This window comes from Emys orbicularis, chromosome 1, assembly GCF_028017835.1.
Source record: "Emys orbicularis isolate rEmyOrb1 chromosome 1, rEmyOrb1.hap1, whole genome shotgun sequence".
NCBI lineage: Eukaryota > Metazoa > Chordata > Testudines > Emydidae > Emys > Emys orbicularis.
In genome coordinates this window covers 199,347,717-199,365,579 of record NC_088683.1, presented here as the reverse complement: position 1 = coordinate 199,365,579, position 17,863 = coordinate 199,347,717, and the positions used below count along the sequence as shown (strand labels likewise).

At 39.6% G+C, this 17,863-nt stretch overlaps 1 protein-coding gene across 1 annotated transcript; it reads left to right on the top strand.

Moving 5' to 3' along the window:
- The first annotated feature begins 39 nt into the window (after nt 1–39).
- Nucleotides 40–16,443, top strand: CCT8 (chaperonin containing TCP1 subunit 8). The gene is made up of 15 exons (XM_065403725.1): nt 40–186; nt 3,404–3,494; nt 4,251–4,330; nt 6,207–6,356; nt 6,665–6,845; nt 7,643–7,704; nt 9,464–9,601; nt 11,013–11,191; nt 12,416–12,482; nt 12,570–12,657; nt 12,772–12,887; nt 13,975–14,046; nt 14,125–14,289; nt 14,771–14,890; nt 16,102–16,443. Exons 1-15 carry the CDS (start codon nt 127–129, stop codon nt 16,177–16,179), a joined length of 1,647 nt encoding a protein of 548 aa, XP_065259797.1. The 5' UTR covers nt 40–126; the 3' UTR covers nt 16,180–16,443.
- The last annotated feature ends 1,420 nt before the right edge of the window (nt 16,444–17,863 follow it).

The following is a 17,863-nucleotide window of genomic DNA, read 5'->3' as shown; positions in this document are numbered from 1 at the left end:
CTTCTGCGCCTGCGTGCCAGGGGAGGGGCTTGTGAGTTGCGCGCGCAAGCTCCCTCCATTCTCCCGTTTCCCGTGGTTCAGCTCGTGCATCACGGCGCGTGGCCGGCCTCACTGCTCCGAGCGGACATGGCGATGCACGTGCCCAAGGCCCCGGGCTTTGCCCAGATGCTGAAAGAAGGCGCCAAGGTGAGAGCGGGACCGGGCCTGGGGTTCCCGCGCGCCCCCGGGTCCGGGCCGGAGAAGCTTCTAGAAGCGCAGTTCGGGCTGGACCCTGCGGCTCCACGCGCTGAGGGGGGCGGGGCCTGTCGTGTCCGCGGTGCCCCTCCTCCTCGGACTAGTGGGGGGCGGGGGGCTCCGGCCGCGAGATACGGGCTCGGGGGCAGCTTCTCCCCCATTACCCCCCCCGTCCCTGCTCCACGGCGGGTTCGCGCGTGGCCGCCCTGGAGGCTGCCGGCGGGGCCCGCAGCTGCAACCTGGGAAGGGGCTGGGCGGGGCCGAGCCGGCTGCAGGGCTGGGGCTGGAGCGAATCTCCCCTTTTCACCTGCCGGTTTTACCCTGCCCTGGGCTCGCGGCCCCTGTTGCCTGAGCGGTGACTGAAAACAGTTGTGCCTTGGGGTGGATAAGCAGATGAACAGGAGCTCCCAGGGCGATGCTGTGACCAAAAGAGCTACTGTAATCCTGGGATGCATCAATAGGGGAGACTTGAGTAGGAGCAGTGAGGTTATTGTAGCGCTGTATTTGGCTCTGGCGTGACCGCCACTGGAATCCTGTGCCCGATTCTGGTGTCCATAAATCAAGAAGGATGTTGACAGATTGGAGAGGGTTGACAGAAGAGCCACGAGAAGGATTAAAGGATTAGAAAAACGTGCCTTATAGTGGTAGATTGAAAGAGCTCAGTCTTTTTAGCTTAACAAAGAGAAAGTGAAGGAGTGAGTTGATTACAATCTAAAAGTACCTACATGGAGAACAAATATTTAATAATGGGCTCCTCAGGTTAGCAGTGAAAGATATAAAATGATCCAATGGCTGGAAATTGAAACTAGATAAATTCAGATTGAAAGATGTACATTTTTAACGGTTAGAGTAATTAACCAGCGGAACAATTTGCCAAGGTTTGTGGTGACTTTTTTCCGTCACTGGCCATTTTAAAATCAAGATTGGATGTTTTTCTAAAATATATGATCTAGGAACTATTGTGGGGAAATTCTATGGCCTATAATATACAGGTCAGACTAGATCACAAGAGTCCTTTCTGGCCTTGGAGTCTATGAAAGTATTAACAGTAATGCCCCCAAAGCATTAGGCAAGTGACAGTGGGTAATTTTGAGCAGCTGTCAGGCCGTTCAACCACAACTCTGTGTTTATTGAGACTCTGATCCCTCACCCTGTGTAGGTTGCTTGGCTTTCAATATTGCAAGCTGTTTGGGCAAGGAATTGTTTTGATAGATAGCCACACAGTGCTTAGCACGAACGAGCCCCAGCTGTGGAATGCAAATGCTAATAAATTAACTCACTCCTGTTACTAATGAATGTCCTTATATCAGTCTATTCTTACTATACTGTTTACAAACAAAATTCCAGAGAAGCAAAATGCTTAATACAATGCTACACTCAACATTGAATTTATAGACACCTCTACCTCGATATAATGCTGTCCTCGGGAGCCAAAATTTTTTACCGCGTTGTAGGTGAAACAGCGTTATATTGAACTTGCTTTGATCCACCAGAGTGCAGCCCCCCCCGCCCCCCCGCACTGCTTTCCCGCGTTATATCGGGTCGCGTTATATCAAAGTAGAGGTGTATTTAACATGTATTTTGGCAGGAGTTGACAAACCTGCATAGGAGAATAGGAACTTTGCTCAAATAAATGGACAGAGAGGGATTAGGTATGGAGTGGCCAACCTGTGGCTCCAGAGCCACATGCGGCTCTTCAGAAGTTAATATGCGGCTCCTTAGATAGGCACCGACTCCGGGGCTGGAGCTACAGGCGCCAACTTTCCAATGTGCCGGGGGGTGCTCACTGCTCAACCCCTGGCTCTGCCACAGGCCCTGCCCCCACTCCACCCCTTCCCAGCCCTCCCCTGAGCCTGCCTTGCCCTCGATTTCAACCCCCCCCCCCCACAGCCTCCTGCATGCCCCGGAACAGCTGATCAGGTGTGCGGGGAGACGGGGATCTGCTGACATATTACTGTGGCTCTTTGGCAACGTACATTGGTAAATTCTGGCTCCTTCTCAGGCTGGCCACCCCTGGACTAGGTTATTGATGACTCCTCCTGGAAGGGAGAAGAAAGCAACAGAGGTTTCTGAGTACTGCTGCTTAACAGGATGGAGAATGGGAGACGCAAGCAGCTCAGGGAACTTTATGCTTTTCTTTATTCACAAGAGAGTAGTTGGAGGTAGGGAATAGTTGCAGGAGCTGCTGAACTCTTGTAGAAAGGAGAGGGGAACAGGGGAAGCAAAATGGCACAGATGCTGGTTCTCCTTTAACAAGAAGAGACAGGAACAGAACAGCTGGAGCTGCTTCTACCTTTCCTGAAGTTGTGAGAGAGCTTGGTAAACAGCTTTCTCTGGGACTTTTAGAGGGCACCCAGATGAGCTTTGCAGAGGTGTGTGAGAGAGGAGACATGATTTATTAACTGATAGGAGCTCTAAATTTACAAATGGATGTATCTACACATCTACCCCGATATAACGAAACCTGATATAACACGAATTTGGATATAACGCGGTAAAGCAGTGCTCCGGGGGGGGCTGCGCATTCCGGTGGGTTAAAGCAAGTTCGATATAACGTGGTTTCACCTATAACACGGTAAGATTTTTTGGCTCCCGAGGACAGCGTTATATTGGGGTAGAGGTGTATGTGGGAGGGAATTTGAAATTATTTATCTTGTGGCGCATAGTTGACTTACTGATGTGGGGAGTGGTGTAAATGGTATAACTTTGGGAGTATGATCTTGATGGGAATGATGGTGCATACATTTTTCTCAGGCAAGTAGGTGTGGAGGACATTTGTCATGCCCTCCATAAGCCAATATCCTCACCAGAAGTCCCTGGTTTACTTAGACAGACTTACGAGGTTCAATCTGTTGAGTGTTGACCCAACTTTCCTCTTTCATATTCATAAATTTGCTTTAGTTGCTAAACTCTGCAGTTGACAGCCAGTGTATGTTAGCTTCTTTGTCACTGTTTTTGAAAGAGGAGGATTGAATTTTTGTTTAAACTTTTGTGTAGCCAGGATTTCACTCCAAAATAACTCAGTGGGAGATTTGCTATTGACTTTAGTGAAGCCAGCATTTCATCCTGGCTGTCAAATGACAAGTGACTGTAATTCTTCCAGAATTTTTTTGTTAGAACCTCTGATTCTAAGCAATAAACTTTTTTTTTTTTTTTTTTTTTTTGACAGCATTTTTCAGGATTAGAAGAAGCTGTATTTAGGAACATACAGGCATGTAAGGAGCTTGCCCAAACAACCCGTACAGCTCTTGGACCAAATGGTAACCTTCTCTAATTTTATACTGTTTATTGTAATATTTATGTACAAAGAAGCTATATTTGTTTTTCTTGAAGGACGACCATTCCATTGTTTGTGGTAAAACTTCAGTTATAAATGTCTTTAGTCACATGATTTCAATAAAGGAGCATTTTCAGTCTGGTCAATTTTTAAAAAAAAGTTTAAGGTCCCATATCTGCCTCTGAGTCCTCAAGTCTGTTTTTGTAGAATTATCATCATTGTCCTAATTTAATTTTTTTTGTCCCATTTGCTGCTATGTGAAAGATCCACAGAAGGTGAAGAAACATTGACTGTGTAGGGGATATAGTTAAACTGACTACACACTGCACTATCAAATGCACAAAATAAACTGAAAAACATATTGTGCTGGTACATTTTTGTTAGTAATCTTAAATTATGTAATAGGATTACAAAACACTAATTTTGTTTAAATTGTTAGTATCCCCTTAATGTAACTTCAAAACTTTATTTCAGAAGAGAGAGGTCTCACAGATTCCTCAATCCAAATTTACAAATGTTTATAGGGCTAAAAATTATGAAGGTCAAAATATCCCAAACCACTTCTTTACAGGGGAAACTGATTATGGTAAACTTCTTTGTTATAAATACTTTTATATGAAGAACAAAAATAGTCCGTCGATTGCATGAGATGAGAGGAATTAACCAAATAACACCAATTCAAACTGTAAAGTATTTACAGTTGTGTAAAATAAGAATTGATGAGCTTTTTATCATTTAGGAATGAACAAAATGGTTATCAATCATCTTGAGAAGCTTTTCGTGACAAACGATGCTGCAACTATCTTAAGGGAGTTGGAGGTAAGTGCTTTTTCATGTTAAAAGATTTTTACTTACTTACTTACCAACTAGCTAAAGTTTATTTCAACAACTAAGACTTACTCAGTTTTATTAATAAGGGTAAGTTTGTAGGATCAGGGCCACAGTTTCTAAATGATCTAATTCATAATTACTTGCATCTGAAGAAGTGAGGTTCTTACCCACGAAAGCTTATGCTCCCAATACTTCTGTTAGTCTTAAAGGTGCCACAGGACCCTCTGTTGCTTTTTACAGATTCAGACTAACACGGCTACCCCTCTGATACTAATTCATAATTGGATCCTGAGAGGAGTGTAGCAAATATACACACAACAGAAAAAAATAGAAGGGCTTTTCAGAGCTCTAGTAGTGACAGAAAAGCCCTGCTGCAAAGACACTTGGATTATTGAATATCATTATTGGTATTTGCATCTCTTCCTCCTCAAAATAGGAGTAGAGTTTAGGAATGAAAGAGACATGGATTGTAATTGCTGACATCTTGTGTGGAAGACTCTCTTGTTTAAGAGAAATAAGTGCAACGTTAATTTCTTGTTGGTGCCAACTTTCACATGTCCCTCTACCTGCGTAGAATTCTCACTTTTGGTTTTAGGGACTTGGGGATGTGACATTATCCTGCAATGAGAAAGTTAAGAGAATTGTGCAGAAGCTGAGGTGACATGTCATTTGCTGCAACAGTTAAATAGAAACTCAATTGTGTGATGCCTCTGTGTCAACCCATGAATAATGTTGTGTGTATGCTATTGAATAGTGATACTCAGACTGAGGTTCCTGAGCCACAAGTGGCTCTTCAGTTTGTCTTCTGCGGCTCTTTGCAGCACATGATATTAAACCACAGTGTTTTAATATCCTTAACCAATCAGGTTATTTTACTATGTTATTAACCAATTGTAGTTGATAAAATAATAATACTTGGTCAGTTATTTTGCTGTGAGAATAATATATAAAAATAGTAAATAAACAATGCATTCACACTACTATGGCTCTTTTGGGTGATGTTGATTGCTAATTTGGCTCCTGAACCACTGAGGTCTGAGTATCACTGCTATAGAACTTTCCTAATTTACTTTAAATAGGGGACCATTATAAATGATTGAATTCTAAAATTAGCAAGTGAACAAACACACAGCGAAAATGTTTAAGAAAATGTATTTACTGCTTTTTTAATTTGATATTTTTAAATCTATATTTACATGCACGGTTAGACTTGTTTTTCCAGTATTCTCAGTACTGTAAAATTTCAGTAGAGTGCTTAAATACAGGAGTCTTGATTGCTTATTATAATCAATCTTGCATGTCACCATGGCTTAGACACCGTAATTGTAGCTATAAATATATCCAAGAATAGATAAAAGCACTTTTCTATTAAATTGTTTATTGGAAGGGGGAAGAGCTGCCATTTTTGTGCAGATTGCAAAGTATAGCTTAGAGCTGATCAACTGTGTATATATGCATACACAAAACTCAGTGTTGCTTGAAGTTTATCTTGACAAGGTAAGTTGAAAGTCTAAGGTAATCTACATGTGTGATTGTAAGGCCACACTGGTATCCCATAAAAATTATGCAGCTGTCAATTAGAAATGGGGAAGAAAGGAAGTGCCTTTTTTCTATTGTCTTAACCCCACAGCAGTATTCCAGAGTCTTGCAATTTTCATATCTTATACTCTTGCTTATTGTGTAATTTACTGTTTAACTTGCTTTTCCCCCATCTAGTTCATAATCCTGATTAATTTTAGATCAGATTTTTAACCAAAAAGGAGCTTATATTTGATACATACAAAGAACTTTAGGGCTATATACTTTTAAAGTTGACTAACCGGGATATTAACAGTTACATTAATATGTCTAACTCCTTTAACAGGTCCAACACCCTGCTGCAAAAATGATTGTAATGGCTTCCCATATGCAAGAGCAAGAAGTTGGAGATGGAACAAACTTTGTCCTTGTTTTTGCTGGAACCCTTCTTGAGCTAGCAGAGGAACTTCTGAGGATGGGACTTTCAGTTTCAGAGGCATGTAGTTAATTTAATATTCATGATGCATGAACACTGGTAGATGATAATTAATATGGGTTAATCAGTGACCTTGGGTTGTGTATTACTTAATCACATCTGTAATATTCTTGAATACTTGCTATGTATTACTTGATGATCTCCATCCCTTTTGAGCTGCTCCCTTTAGTCAACTTTCAAATGACAGTATATACATAATGTATGCATTGATACTTTGTGACTCTTTCAGAAGGAAACATAGTGAACATGAATGTACAGTTAGGTGGAGGAGGTTAGAATGTCAGTGAACTTTGTCATTTGCATTACAGGTGATAGAAGGTTATGAAAAAGCTTGCAAGAAAGCCCTAGAAATTCTTCCTGACTTAGTATGCTGTTCTGCAAAGAATCTGCATGATGTTGAAGAAGTGGCATCTTTGCTGCACACCTCAGTAATGAGTAAACAATATGGCAATGAAATCTTCCTGGCAAAGCTTATTGCTCAGGCATGTGGTAAGTGAACAAGTTGCATCTTGTATGTATCTAAACTGAATACAGGCTTGTTTTTAATCTTTGTTATGTTATTCAAGTGCTCACGTCATAGGTGAAAGGCATTGCCAGCTATTCATGTATTAGGCTAAATGAGCTGAATATATTAGGTCTCATGCCTTTGGGGGCAAGGGAGAGAGGGAGGTGGTATTTCTTTTCATCTTTACCCACTGAATTCTCTTCATGCTCATTGTGGCCCAGCTGTGGTTAGTCCAAATGGCTTTCTAGTAAGCCATACATTTTTCAAGATGAAAATCTATTTTCATCTTTGCAGTTGCACTCATGCTCTTAAATGCACGATTTAATCTAAGTGTGATGTTGGTGAGTTTTGTTATATAGAGCTCTCCATCTTGTAGAGCTCAAGAATACAACTCTCATCATTAGAGCAAATTTTTCCTCAAAATACTCTGGGCCAAATTCAGCCTCAGTGTAAGTGGGCACAGGCTAAACTTGGCCTGCTGGCTTCATTGATTTGTGTTCTCTTGCTGGCCAGATACTGCTATTTCATAGTGAAGAGTTCCGCTTTCTCAGCATTGCACTACCTATACTTATCTGTAACTGATCATCGAGGAGGGTAACTGTTCCCTGCTAACGTAAAATTTGGCAGTTCATTTCTTGATCTCTTTATTTGTTTAAAGGCTTTTGAAACCAAATATCTTATTAATACAGTATTTTCTATATAAACGATGCGTATGATTTTCTAGTGTCACATTTGTACTTTGCACTTAAATTATATAATACATGTTTCTTTCCTCAAACAGTATCTATTCTTCCTAATTCTGGTCATTTCAATGTTGACAGCATCAGAGTATGCAAAATTTTGGTAAGCTCTGAACTTTTTTCACTAAAGCATGACTAATTCTTACTCCTGGGGGAATTCTGCGCCAAAAAATTAAAAATTCTGCACACAATATTTTAAAATTCTTCAAAATTATGCATATTTTATTTGTCAGAATAACACAATATAACCACGCCAGTTTCAATTATTTTGGTAATCTATTTCACAATACTTGTCAGCAAGTATGTCTGGAACAGACAACAAAAAAAGATTCAGGAAATGTTTTTTGACAAATAGATTCCTTTCTAGGCATATTAAATATGGAACTTTGAGTAGTAATTCATTTAAACTACAATTCAGAAACATATTTGCCACACACTTAGAAGCAGTGTGAAAGCTTGGGGGAGTCAGTGGCAACGGAGGAGCTGAGCGGGAGGGAAGTAATTGCTGGGAAGGAGCCCTGGGAGTGAACCTGGAAGGTTGTTAGGCGTGGGTGGGACAGTTTTTTTGTGGGGGGTGGGAGGGATTGTTAGGGAGTTGGGGAGCATCCCCCATTCAGACACAGACTGACTCCCTTTCAGTCAGGCACATCTTCTCTGCACGCCCACTCCCCATTCAGCCAGGCATATCCCCATGTGGCCCTGTACCCTAACTCCCATTCAGCCCTTGGCTTAATGTTACCCCACTAACTCCTGTACCTTCACTAGCCCTTCTGAACCCCAGTTTGTGACTCCCCAGCAGCTCCATGTGTCCCACTCTGTTTGTCCCCCCGTATCTCGTGCCTCCTAACCTGGTCCCGCGGCCATGGCACTTTGAGGAAGGCAGCCTCTGCCTCCTCCGTCTCCGCAGCAGGCTGCCCTCTCTTCTGGCACTATATCAGCCCCTGGTTGGCGAAAGGTGTAATTGCAGCGTCACCCCTCTCATGGCTTCCCTTTGCCTCCCTGTCAGAATCAATTATTTTGTGGCGGGGGAGGGGGAGAAATATCTGCAGGGGATATTCTGCGCTTTGCGCAGAATTCCCCCAGGAATAAATTCTGGTATTCCTGTTATTGTATTAGATAACTCTGTAATGAAAATAGCTAACTTCTGGATCATAAAATGTTACATTTCTGTTGTCCTTCACCCAGCCTAGACTTTAAGATTGTCTTTATTTTTGATAGATTGAGGCACGGCTTCAATAATGTAGATATATTGTTATAGCACATTCAATTAAATTATTTTTACCAAACTCTGGCATTCCTAGTTTCAAGATATTTTCTGTGCAATACTTGGCTTAGAGCTGAATTGCCTGTAGACTTCAGGGGCAGAACTCTAAGTGTTTGGTCCTTAAACAAATCAGTTTCATGAGCTAAAAGCTCAACCAATATGTTTTTCAGTAATCGTACCTTCAATTAAAGTGCAACCCAGATGTTCAGGCTGGGGTGGGGGAGGATGCAGAATGTTACGGGCCTGATCCTGTTGTTCTTACTCTGTCAGTGGGATATTAACCTCAGTAAGGATGACAGGATGGGCTAAACTTGTGCTTCCCATCAACTTCTTTCTTGCTAATCCTTCTTCCTGACTGGGAGCAGAAAAAGGGATCACTAAAAATTTCTAATTGTTACTGCCATGGAATAAATCTTCAACTGTGTATTTCTAGAGAAGAATATTCAGTATTCCCAAATCAGCATAGTGTTTTCTCCTCATCCTGGAATAGAAACATGTCTAAGCATGTTCAAACATGAGACTTCCGTTTTTAAAAGAGCAAGTGTAGCTTTACTGTGGTGGATTGGTGTACTTTATCTGTCCCCTTTATTCTCTTTAGGGCTCTGGTATCTCTGCCTCTTCAGTCCTGCATGGTATGGTTTTTAAAAAAGAAACTGAAGGAGATGTTACTTCTGTCAAAGATGCCAAAATAGCTGTGTATTCCTGTCCTTTTGATGGCATGATAACTGAAACTAAGGTATGTAGGTGCCCAAAAGAAGTCCCATAGCAATTTATGTACATATGCAGTACTTGGTCTGTATTATTCTCAGATTAATATTAACTTTAAATATCCTTGACAATTGACGGTGACAACTTTTTTTTAATAGGGGACTTGAGCTTCTATGTTAAAATGAAGTTCAGGGTTTTCTATCATAGCTGTCTAAACCATATTTTTCTCTAACTTTAATATGAAGTGTTCCTTTGAGCAGATGCATTTTCAAACTTTTCCTGAGACCACTGACAGATAATATATAACACAAAATGTTAGCATACAAATATAATTTGAGTCAAAATAGAGTTTAATATATTCTTAAGATATTCTTGTGTTCCCAACACACAGTAGTTTTGCTCTACTAGGTTGTTTAATATGACATTTAAGTGCAAATTAATTAACTGACTTAATTGCAGATACCTATATTACATCATGGTGGTCGACAAAATTACCTGAAAAGTTATAGACTCTGGTAGGGGTGAATGGAGCTGCATTGCAGTGACTCAATTCTTTTCCTTTGAAAAGTCCTAGATGATAGTGTTGGGCAAAAGTATAGCTCCCCTGAGAACTCATGTCAGGTGTGTGAAGTGGTGTTATTCATTACACCCTTCTGTCCAATGTAAGGCTGTCAAAAGAAGTAAATGGTTTAGGCTGCACTGACATGAGCATGTGGATGACGGCAATCTATCTTTTTGTTCAAAATGGGACATTTACTATTTCTTTGCCTCCGTAAAGCCTTCCTTAGATTTTAAAGATAACAGTGGTAGCTGGAAAAAATCTTTCCACCTGTGTCTGGATAGGATGGTTGTGACTTTCCTCTTGCCAGAGCGATACAAACCTACTTGACATCTAAAGTAAATTAGTATGATATGTTCTGGCGCTATCCTGGAAGACCAGTTAGAAGCTTCTGCTGATATAAAATGTGGCTGCTCACTTGGTGCTAGCCATGTGGAGGATATTACACCTCATTCTCCATAAATCACACTGAACTCTAGAAGTAAACTGGTAGCCAGGATGGTTTGTGTGTATGTAAAATTCTATATGGTTAGTATTCTGTTTTAGGAAGCACTGTCTTGACGCTTGAGCAGCTACAGGGACAGGTATGAACAGTTCCTGTATCTGAACTCTGGACTAGAAACTAAGGCATTCCTGAGATAGGATCTTCAGCTGTGAAATTTCTCTCCTGGTGGTCCAGAACTGAACCTTGCTGACCTGCAATTTAGTATCTGACACGTTTCACTCATGCTTTTACTTGAGGAATAGTGATAAAGTAGCATGAGTTGAAGTGGTGAACAGGAAAAGGGCAAGTTCATTTTGGTTTGTCAAAATGTCATGTAAAACCTCTAGGCACAATACGCATGTGTTTTGTAAATTGAAAAATGTTTCCTTTTGATAGGGCACTGTACTGATAAAAACTGCTGACGAACTTAGGAATTTCAGCAAGGGAGAAGAAAATCTAATGGATCTGCAAGTCAAGGCAATTGCTGATGCTGGTGCAAATGTTGTAGTAACAGGTGGCAAAGTGGCAGACATGGCACTTCATTATGCCAATAAATACAATCTTATGTTAGTCAGGTAAGGATTAAAATGGTACAAACAATTTAAATGTCAATACCTATACATACCATACTTGCTGTTGTCTCCTCAAAGTCCTCAGAATACAAAGGTATATGTAATGTAAACATTCTTACCTAATGTGGATGATTATTTTTCCTCCAGTAGAGGGTGAAATTGAGTGTCTATTAAGTTAGTTACAGTTAGGGTGTGTCTGTTACCGAACATAGCTTGGAGTTTCCTGACAATGGATTGCACCTTGCAAAATATGGAGTTTTGGTGTAATGGTTGCATTGTCTGTATATTGTAGTTATTCATTATTTGAAAATAATTTTCCAGTCAACAAAATCAAATATTCTAAAAAGACATATTAGTGATTTTAGTAAAGTGGTTCAATGGGCATAGAGGTAGGGCTATCACAATGGTGGTTCCTCCAAGTCAGAGTGTGCAGTGGTGTGCGGAAGTATAAACAATATAGGTAGTGCATAAATGGAAGAACTCTGCCCTAGGACCTTTGATAAGCATTTTCCATGGGCACTAAAATTCACTTTATAAAAATGAGTGAACATTTTTGAGTATAGGTATAATTATTAAATGTAGGACAGCCCCATGAAAAAGACATAACAGCTAGTGTTATATTTTCATATTTTGATCCTCTCAGAAAAGTCTTGTGCATGTAAAAGCTATTCTTATGTTTACAAAACAGAATCAGTGACACTTCAAAAGAGTTGTAACATGTTCAGGGAAACAGCATTTTAATCCCATGAGGTTATTTGTGATTAAACATGGTCTAATACAGCAGACCAGATGTTGGCCTAGTAGCCTTGAGCGTTAAACTTATTAAACTTCATTTTCCCCATTAGTAAAATGGAGATAATAGCTATTCCTCTATCACAAAGATGTTGAGGATTAATAGTTAAACTTTCAAAATGCTAGACAGATATTAAGTAAAAAAAATTTGATTCCAAGTGAACAGTGCTTAAAAATAAAGCATTACTACGTCAATTTCTGAAATATTAGCATGGAATTCCTGTAACCATAGAGTAGCAACTGCAGAAATGCACTAGAGGAGTTGATGCCATGGTAGTGTTGTAGTGGATACCAATAAACTAATTCTGATAATATTACATAGAACTGCCAAATTATGGAGGAAACCTTTATTTTTCCTTGCAAACTAAAGTAAACTTCAAATTGTTCTTGGAAACATGGTAGTAAAAGGAACTCTTTTTTATTTATTTATTTAAGGTTGAACTCAAAATGGGATCTCAGGAGGCTGTGTAAAACTCTTGGCGCTACCGCTCTTCCTAAATTGGTATGCCGTTTGCAAATGAGTATCATCAGTGGAGATATTTATTTTGTATGAACAGATCTTTTTCTGACTTGTGCTTCTTTTTTCCAGATGCCACCTACACTAGAAGAAATGGGTCATTGCGACAGTGTTTATTTGTCAGAGGTTGGGGATACACAAGTAGTTGTGTTTAAGCATGGTATGTTTCTATTCATAGGAGATCATGGTTCTATGTCATGACTAGAACTTTATTTATAAATGTTCTACATCTTAATATGTTTTCTAGAGAATTAAGTCCGTCTTTCCTTAACAGAAAAGGAAGATGGTGCCATTTCTACCATAGTAATCCGTGGATCTACAGATAATCTAATGGATGACATAGAGAGAGCTATAGATGATGGTGTTAATACTTTCAAAGTACTCACTAGGGTGAGTAAAATGAATATACTTCTCTATTAAAACAGAGCTGTAGACCAAGATATTTGTGCCAAGACTTTACGGCATGCTTTGCTCCCTTCTGTCGCTTGGAATGCGGAAACTACTTGTATCTCCTCAGCACGGGGGAAATCTCCAGTGGGCAAAGAGCGGGTGTGTAACTGATTCCTATGCCACTCGTGCAGCCCTGGAGTTAGGAGATGGGTTGTAGCCAGAGTGCACTGTGCTTAGTCCATCTTGAGTGACAAGATGATCTGTTTGAGACCAATACAAGCTGGCAGAGCTAAACTGCACCCTGGCCAGAGAATCAGTGACTCATAGGTGGCACTCTGTGGACCGTTTCCCCAACCTCCTGCCGTCCCCATTGGAAACTGAGAGCAGCAGCAAATCTGGATCTTGGTATCTATCATTGGTGATAAGGGTGTTAAATATGATTAGATACTGTACAAAAATATTTAGTTCATAAATTAGGACAACTTAGTCTGTTACAAAAGTTTTGTCTTTAAACTGTGCAATTAAGATACTGATTTTAAAATAAGATGGGGAGTCCTCAATGTGAATACAGGCTGAAAAACTATGTAGAAAACATGAAGCTTTTTGAAAGCTTAACATCTGATAGTTTCCACTTTGCCACCGTTTGAATCCAAGTCTGAGTCCCTTGCAGTTCTTATTCTGCCTCTTCCATAATGACTCCCCAGAATAGCTGATCGGCTGAGGAGCAGTATTAATATACAGTGCCTTTCCTATTTTTCCCAACAAGTCATGTTGTCTGTTGAGATAAAAACAAATTTACTCTTACCACTTCCATTTCATTGTTTTAGTAAAGTAATGAACTTTTCCCAAAGACATTTAGAAATAATAGATGCTAGATTTTTACCTTTAGCCATACTAATAAAATGCCTCACTTTTTGAAGTTGGTGCCATTTCTGCACTTGTGTAATATTCTACCAAGAAAAATATCTGTTTATGAAGGCAGAAATTAGTTCTAGAAACTAAAAATCTAATCAGGTTACTTTAAAACAAAACTACCTCAAACCACTTTGCATTTATAATTATGTATCTTGTGGGGTTTTGTTCACAGGATAAACGTCTTGTTCCTGGTGGTGGTGCAACAGAGATTGAGTTGGCCAAGCAGATCGCATCTTATGGAGAGGTAAATAATGTATTTTCCTCTCGCTTCATCCATTTCTTTTCCTTTAAAATATTAAACAGTTTTCAAACTTTGCTTTAGACATGTCCTGGGCTTGACCAGTATGCTATCAAGAAATTTGCTGAGGCATTTGAAGCCTTTCCTCGAGCACTAGCAGAAAATTCGGGAGTAAAGGCCAATGAGGTTCTCTCCAAACTTTATGCAGTGCACCAAGAAGGCAACAAAAATGTTGGATTTGATATTGAGGTAAATGGTGTCATACATTATGCCTGCCAAAATACTTGGTTCTGTGCAATAGAATACGCCACATAAAATACCTAAGGATATAAATTATGTTCTAGATTTTAGGTGTTCAGCTTTAAAGTAATTGGAGCAGTATATTAATCAGTGAGCTAGACAAACAGCTTAGAGAATGGATGTTTTGTTCTTCAGCAGACAAATTAGTTACATTACTACATGCACAATGGTTGTATGTGAGAATTGAGGATATGTTCTTGAACAATTGCTCAGCTAATTCCACTTATGATTCAGTTCGCATTTCTAAAAGTTGCTCAAATGAATGTTTTATTTGGAGGAAAGGGGATAAAATCAGGAAAGTGTCATTGTGTTACCATTTGGTGGGTGTGGCTGTTGGTGTTTAGGATTACAAAGGTAGAACAGTTTGAAATAAGGTAGGAAAATCTGGTGCTATGAAACTTTGAACCATGTTCATATTTTTTTCTGACAGGCTGAAACTGCAGCTGTGAAGGATATGTTGGAAACTGGTGTGTTAGATACATATCTTGGAAAACACTGGGGTATTAAACTGGCTACAAATGCTGCAGTGACTGTGCTCAGAGTAGATCAGGTGAGTTGAAAAAATGACTTTGGGAGATCGTGATTTCAAACTTTCGAGTTAACGTGAGACATCTTTATACATGTCAGGAATACATGCTATAAAAAGTAAACTGATAACCTTAAATCAGTTTATTTTTGTGAAAGGTGAGGCAAAGTGCCATCTCACTGAGATCCATACATGTTGGATTTACATCCTGACCCATAGTTGGTAGCTCTTAATTTCACAGGTATGAGCACGTAACTGTCTCAAAGAAAATATGTAGTATGTATTTCAAAAAAGAAAATCTTCCACATCTATATTTTAAATGCATCTTGTACAATAAAATGGAAGGAATGCGTTGAAAATGATAGTTTAATGACTTGGTATTTTATGGAACTTTAGCAGAAATGTGTGTGATGCATGTAAAACTTCTGTAGATTATTATGGCAAAACCAGCAGGCGATCCAAAAGCCCCTAAACAACAAGGACACTGGGATAAGGATGAATGGAAAGATTAACCTGAAAAATAGCAAGCTGTAAAATCGGTGGCACTTGTTATATTGAGTTGAGAGACACATCTGTTGCATGAATGTATCCACACTCAGCACAGAGCTAATATGTATTGTTGGCTTTCAAGGGCACGTGTGCGAGCAGTTTCACCTTTTTAACAACCCGTTTGAAATACGATTTGTGGCAGATTGCTGTGCTGTAGTGAATTCATCTTATTTACTGAAACTAAATTGTGCGGTGCTACTTGAGAGAGGTGTAGCTGGCATTTTTGGAAGTCTACCTATGCTGGGAAATCCTGATGTCAGGGATTTAAAATAGATTTTCAGTTTATTCAGATTTTGTGCATTACAGATTATCTTTAAACTCTTCCTGTAATATATTGCATGTGTTCAGTAACCCAGTCACTCTCTGACAAACTAGCTAGATATTAAACAGATCTTTCTTAGATGTGAAAGTGTACAGCTTGAATCCCCCTCTCCCTTTTAAAAAAGGTAACTGAGGGAATACTGAAATTGTATTGGGGAAAAACAGCATCTTATGATGTGCCAGCTTGCAACATATTTGCAGAAATATGGGACACACCTAATGGCAAAAGCTTGTCTGTTCAAATGTACAAAAGTAACAGATCTGCATAAGTTTAGTGAATGCTGCTCAAACTGTATGTCTCAAGCTATAGAAAGGAAAAATCCAAAGTGAGTGTTACTTAATCTAATTATTTCCCCCCCCCCAAGATCATCATGGCAAAACCAGCTGGTGGGCCCAAACCTCCGTCAGGAAAGAAAGATTGGGATGATGACCAAAGCGAATGAACACCTTCACTGTACTTTGAGTGAACGAGGATTGTATGCATCTTGTAATACTCCTGTTGGGACCTGACATGTTTTCTCCCTCACCTTAAGTTATGAAACTGTAATCCAGTAAAGAGTGCAGTACTGCTACTATTTCAATAAATGAACTTGCAATATAAAAAGACTCAATTTGTTAACTTGTCCTATTAGACTTGTAGCCTTAAAATTAACTTTCACACATATTGCTTTTGAGTGTTATCTATATTGATTAAAGGAACACGTTGTTTTGAATCTCTCTACAGCTTCTGTTTCCCTTTATATGAAAACAAATCAACCCTAAACACCATTAACAATGAATCTTTAATCACAATTTGGGGAAATTATAGTTAAACATGTACCACTTTACCCATGTCATGGAATCATAAGTGTAGAACTAGAAGGGACCTCCCTAGGTTTTCTAGTCCTGTTGCCTGCACTCAGGGCAGGACTAAGAAATAACTAGACCATTCCTGACAGGTGTTTGTCACACCTACTTAAAAACCTCCAGCGATGGAGATTCCATCACCTCCCTAGATAATTTGTTCTGGTGCTTAACTGCCCTGACAGGAAGTTTTTCCTAATGTCCAATTTAAACGTCTCTTGCTGCAATTTAAGCCCATTACCCTAGCCTGAGAACAATTTTTCACCCTCTTCCCTGTGACAACCTTTTATGTCCCCCTCAGTCTTCTTGTCTCCAGCCTAAACAACCCCAATTTTTTCAGTCTTTCCTCATAGGTCATGTTTTCTAGACCTTTAATCATTTTTATTGCTCTTCTCTGCACTTTTTCCAATTTGTCCACATCTTTCCTGAAATGTGGCACCCAGAATTGGACTCCAGCTGAGGCCTTATCTGCATAGAGTGGAAGAATTACTTGTGTCTTTCTCACAATACTCCTGATACATCTCAGAATGATTGCTTTTTTAGCAACAGTGTTACAGTTGACTCATATTTAGCTTGTGATCCGCTATAGCCCCCAGCTATCCTTTTCTGCAGTATTCGTAGGCAATCATTTCCCATTTTGTATGTGTGCAACTGATTGTTCCTTCCTAAATGGAATACTTTGCATTTGTCCTAATCAAATTTCATTCTGTTTACTTCATTCTGTTTGCCCAGATCATTTTGAATTGTAATTCTGTCCTCCAAAGCACTTGCATCCTCTCCCAGGTTGGTATCATCTGCAAACTTTAAGTGTATGCTCTATGCTATTATCTAAATTTATGAAGGTATTGAACAGAACGACCTAGAACTGATCCCTGCAGGACCCTACTCAATATCCCTTCCAGCTTAATTGTGAGCCACTGATGATTACTCTGAGAATGGTTTTCCAACAGTTATGCACCCACCTTAGAGTAGCTCCAACTAGATTATATTTCCCTAGTTTGAGGTCATTGGGACAGTATCAAAAGCCTTACTAAAGTCAAAGTATACCACATCTGCTCTCATCCTCCCCCACCCCCACAAACCACAAGGCTTGTAACCCTGTCAAAGAAAGCTATTAGGTTGGTGTGACATTTGTTCTTGACAAATCCATATTAACTGTTACTTAACAAATTGTCTTCTAGGTGTTTACAGACTGATTGGTTATTTGCTCCATTATCTTTCCAGATACTGAAGTTAAGCTGACTGGTCTGTAAAATGGAAACATTGGTAGTCTCAGGTCTTGTG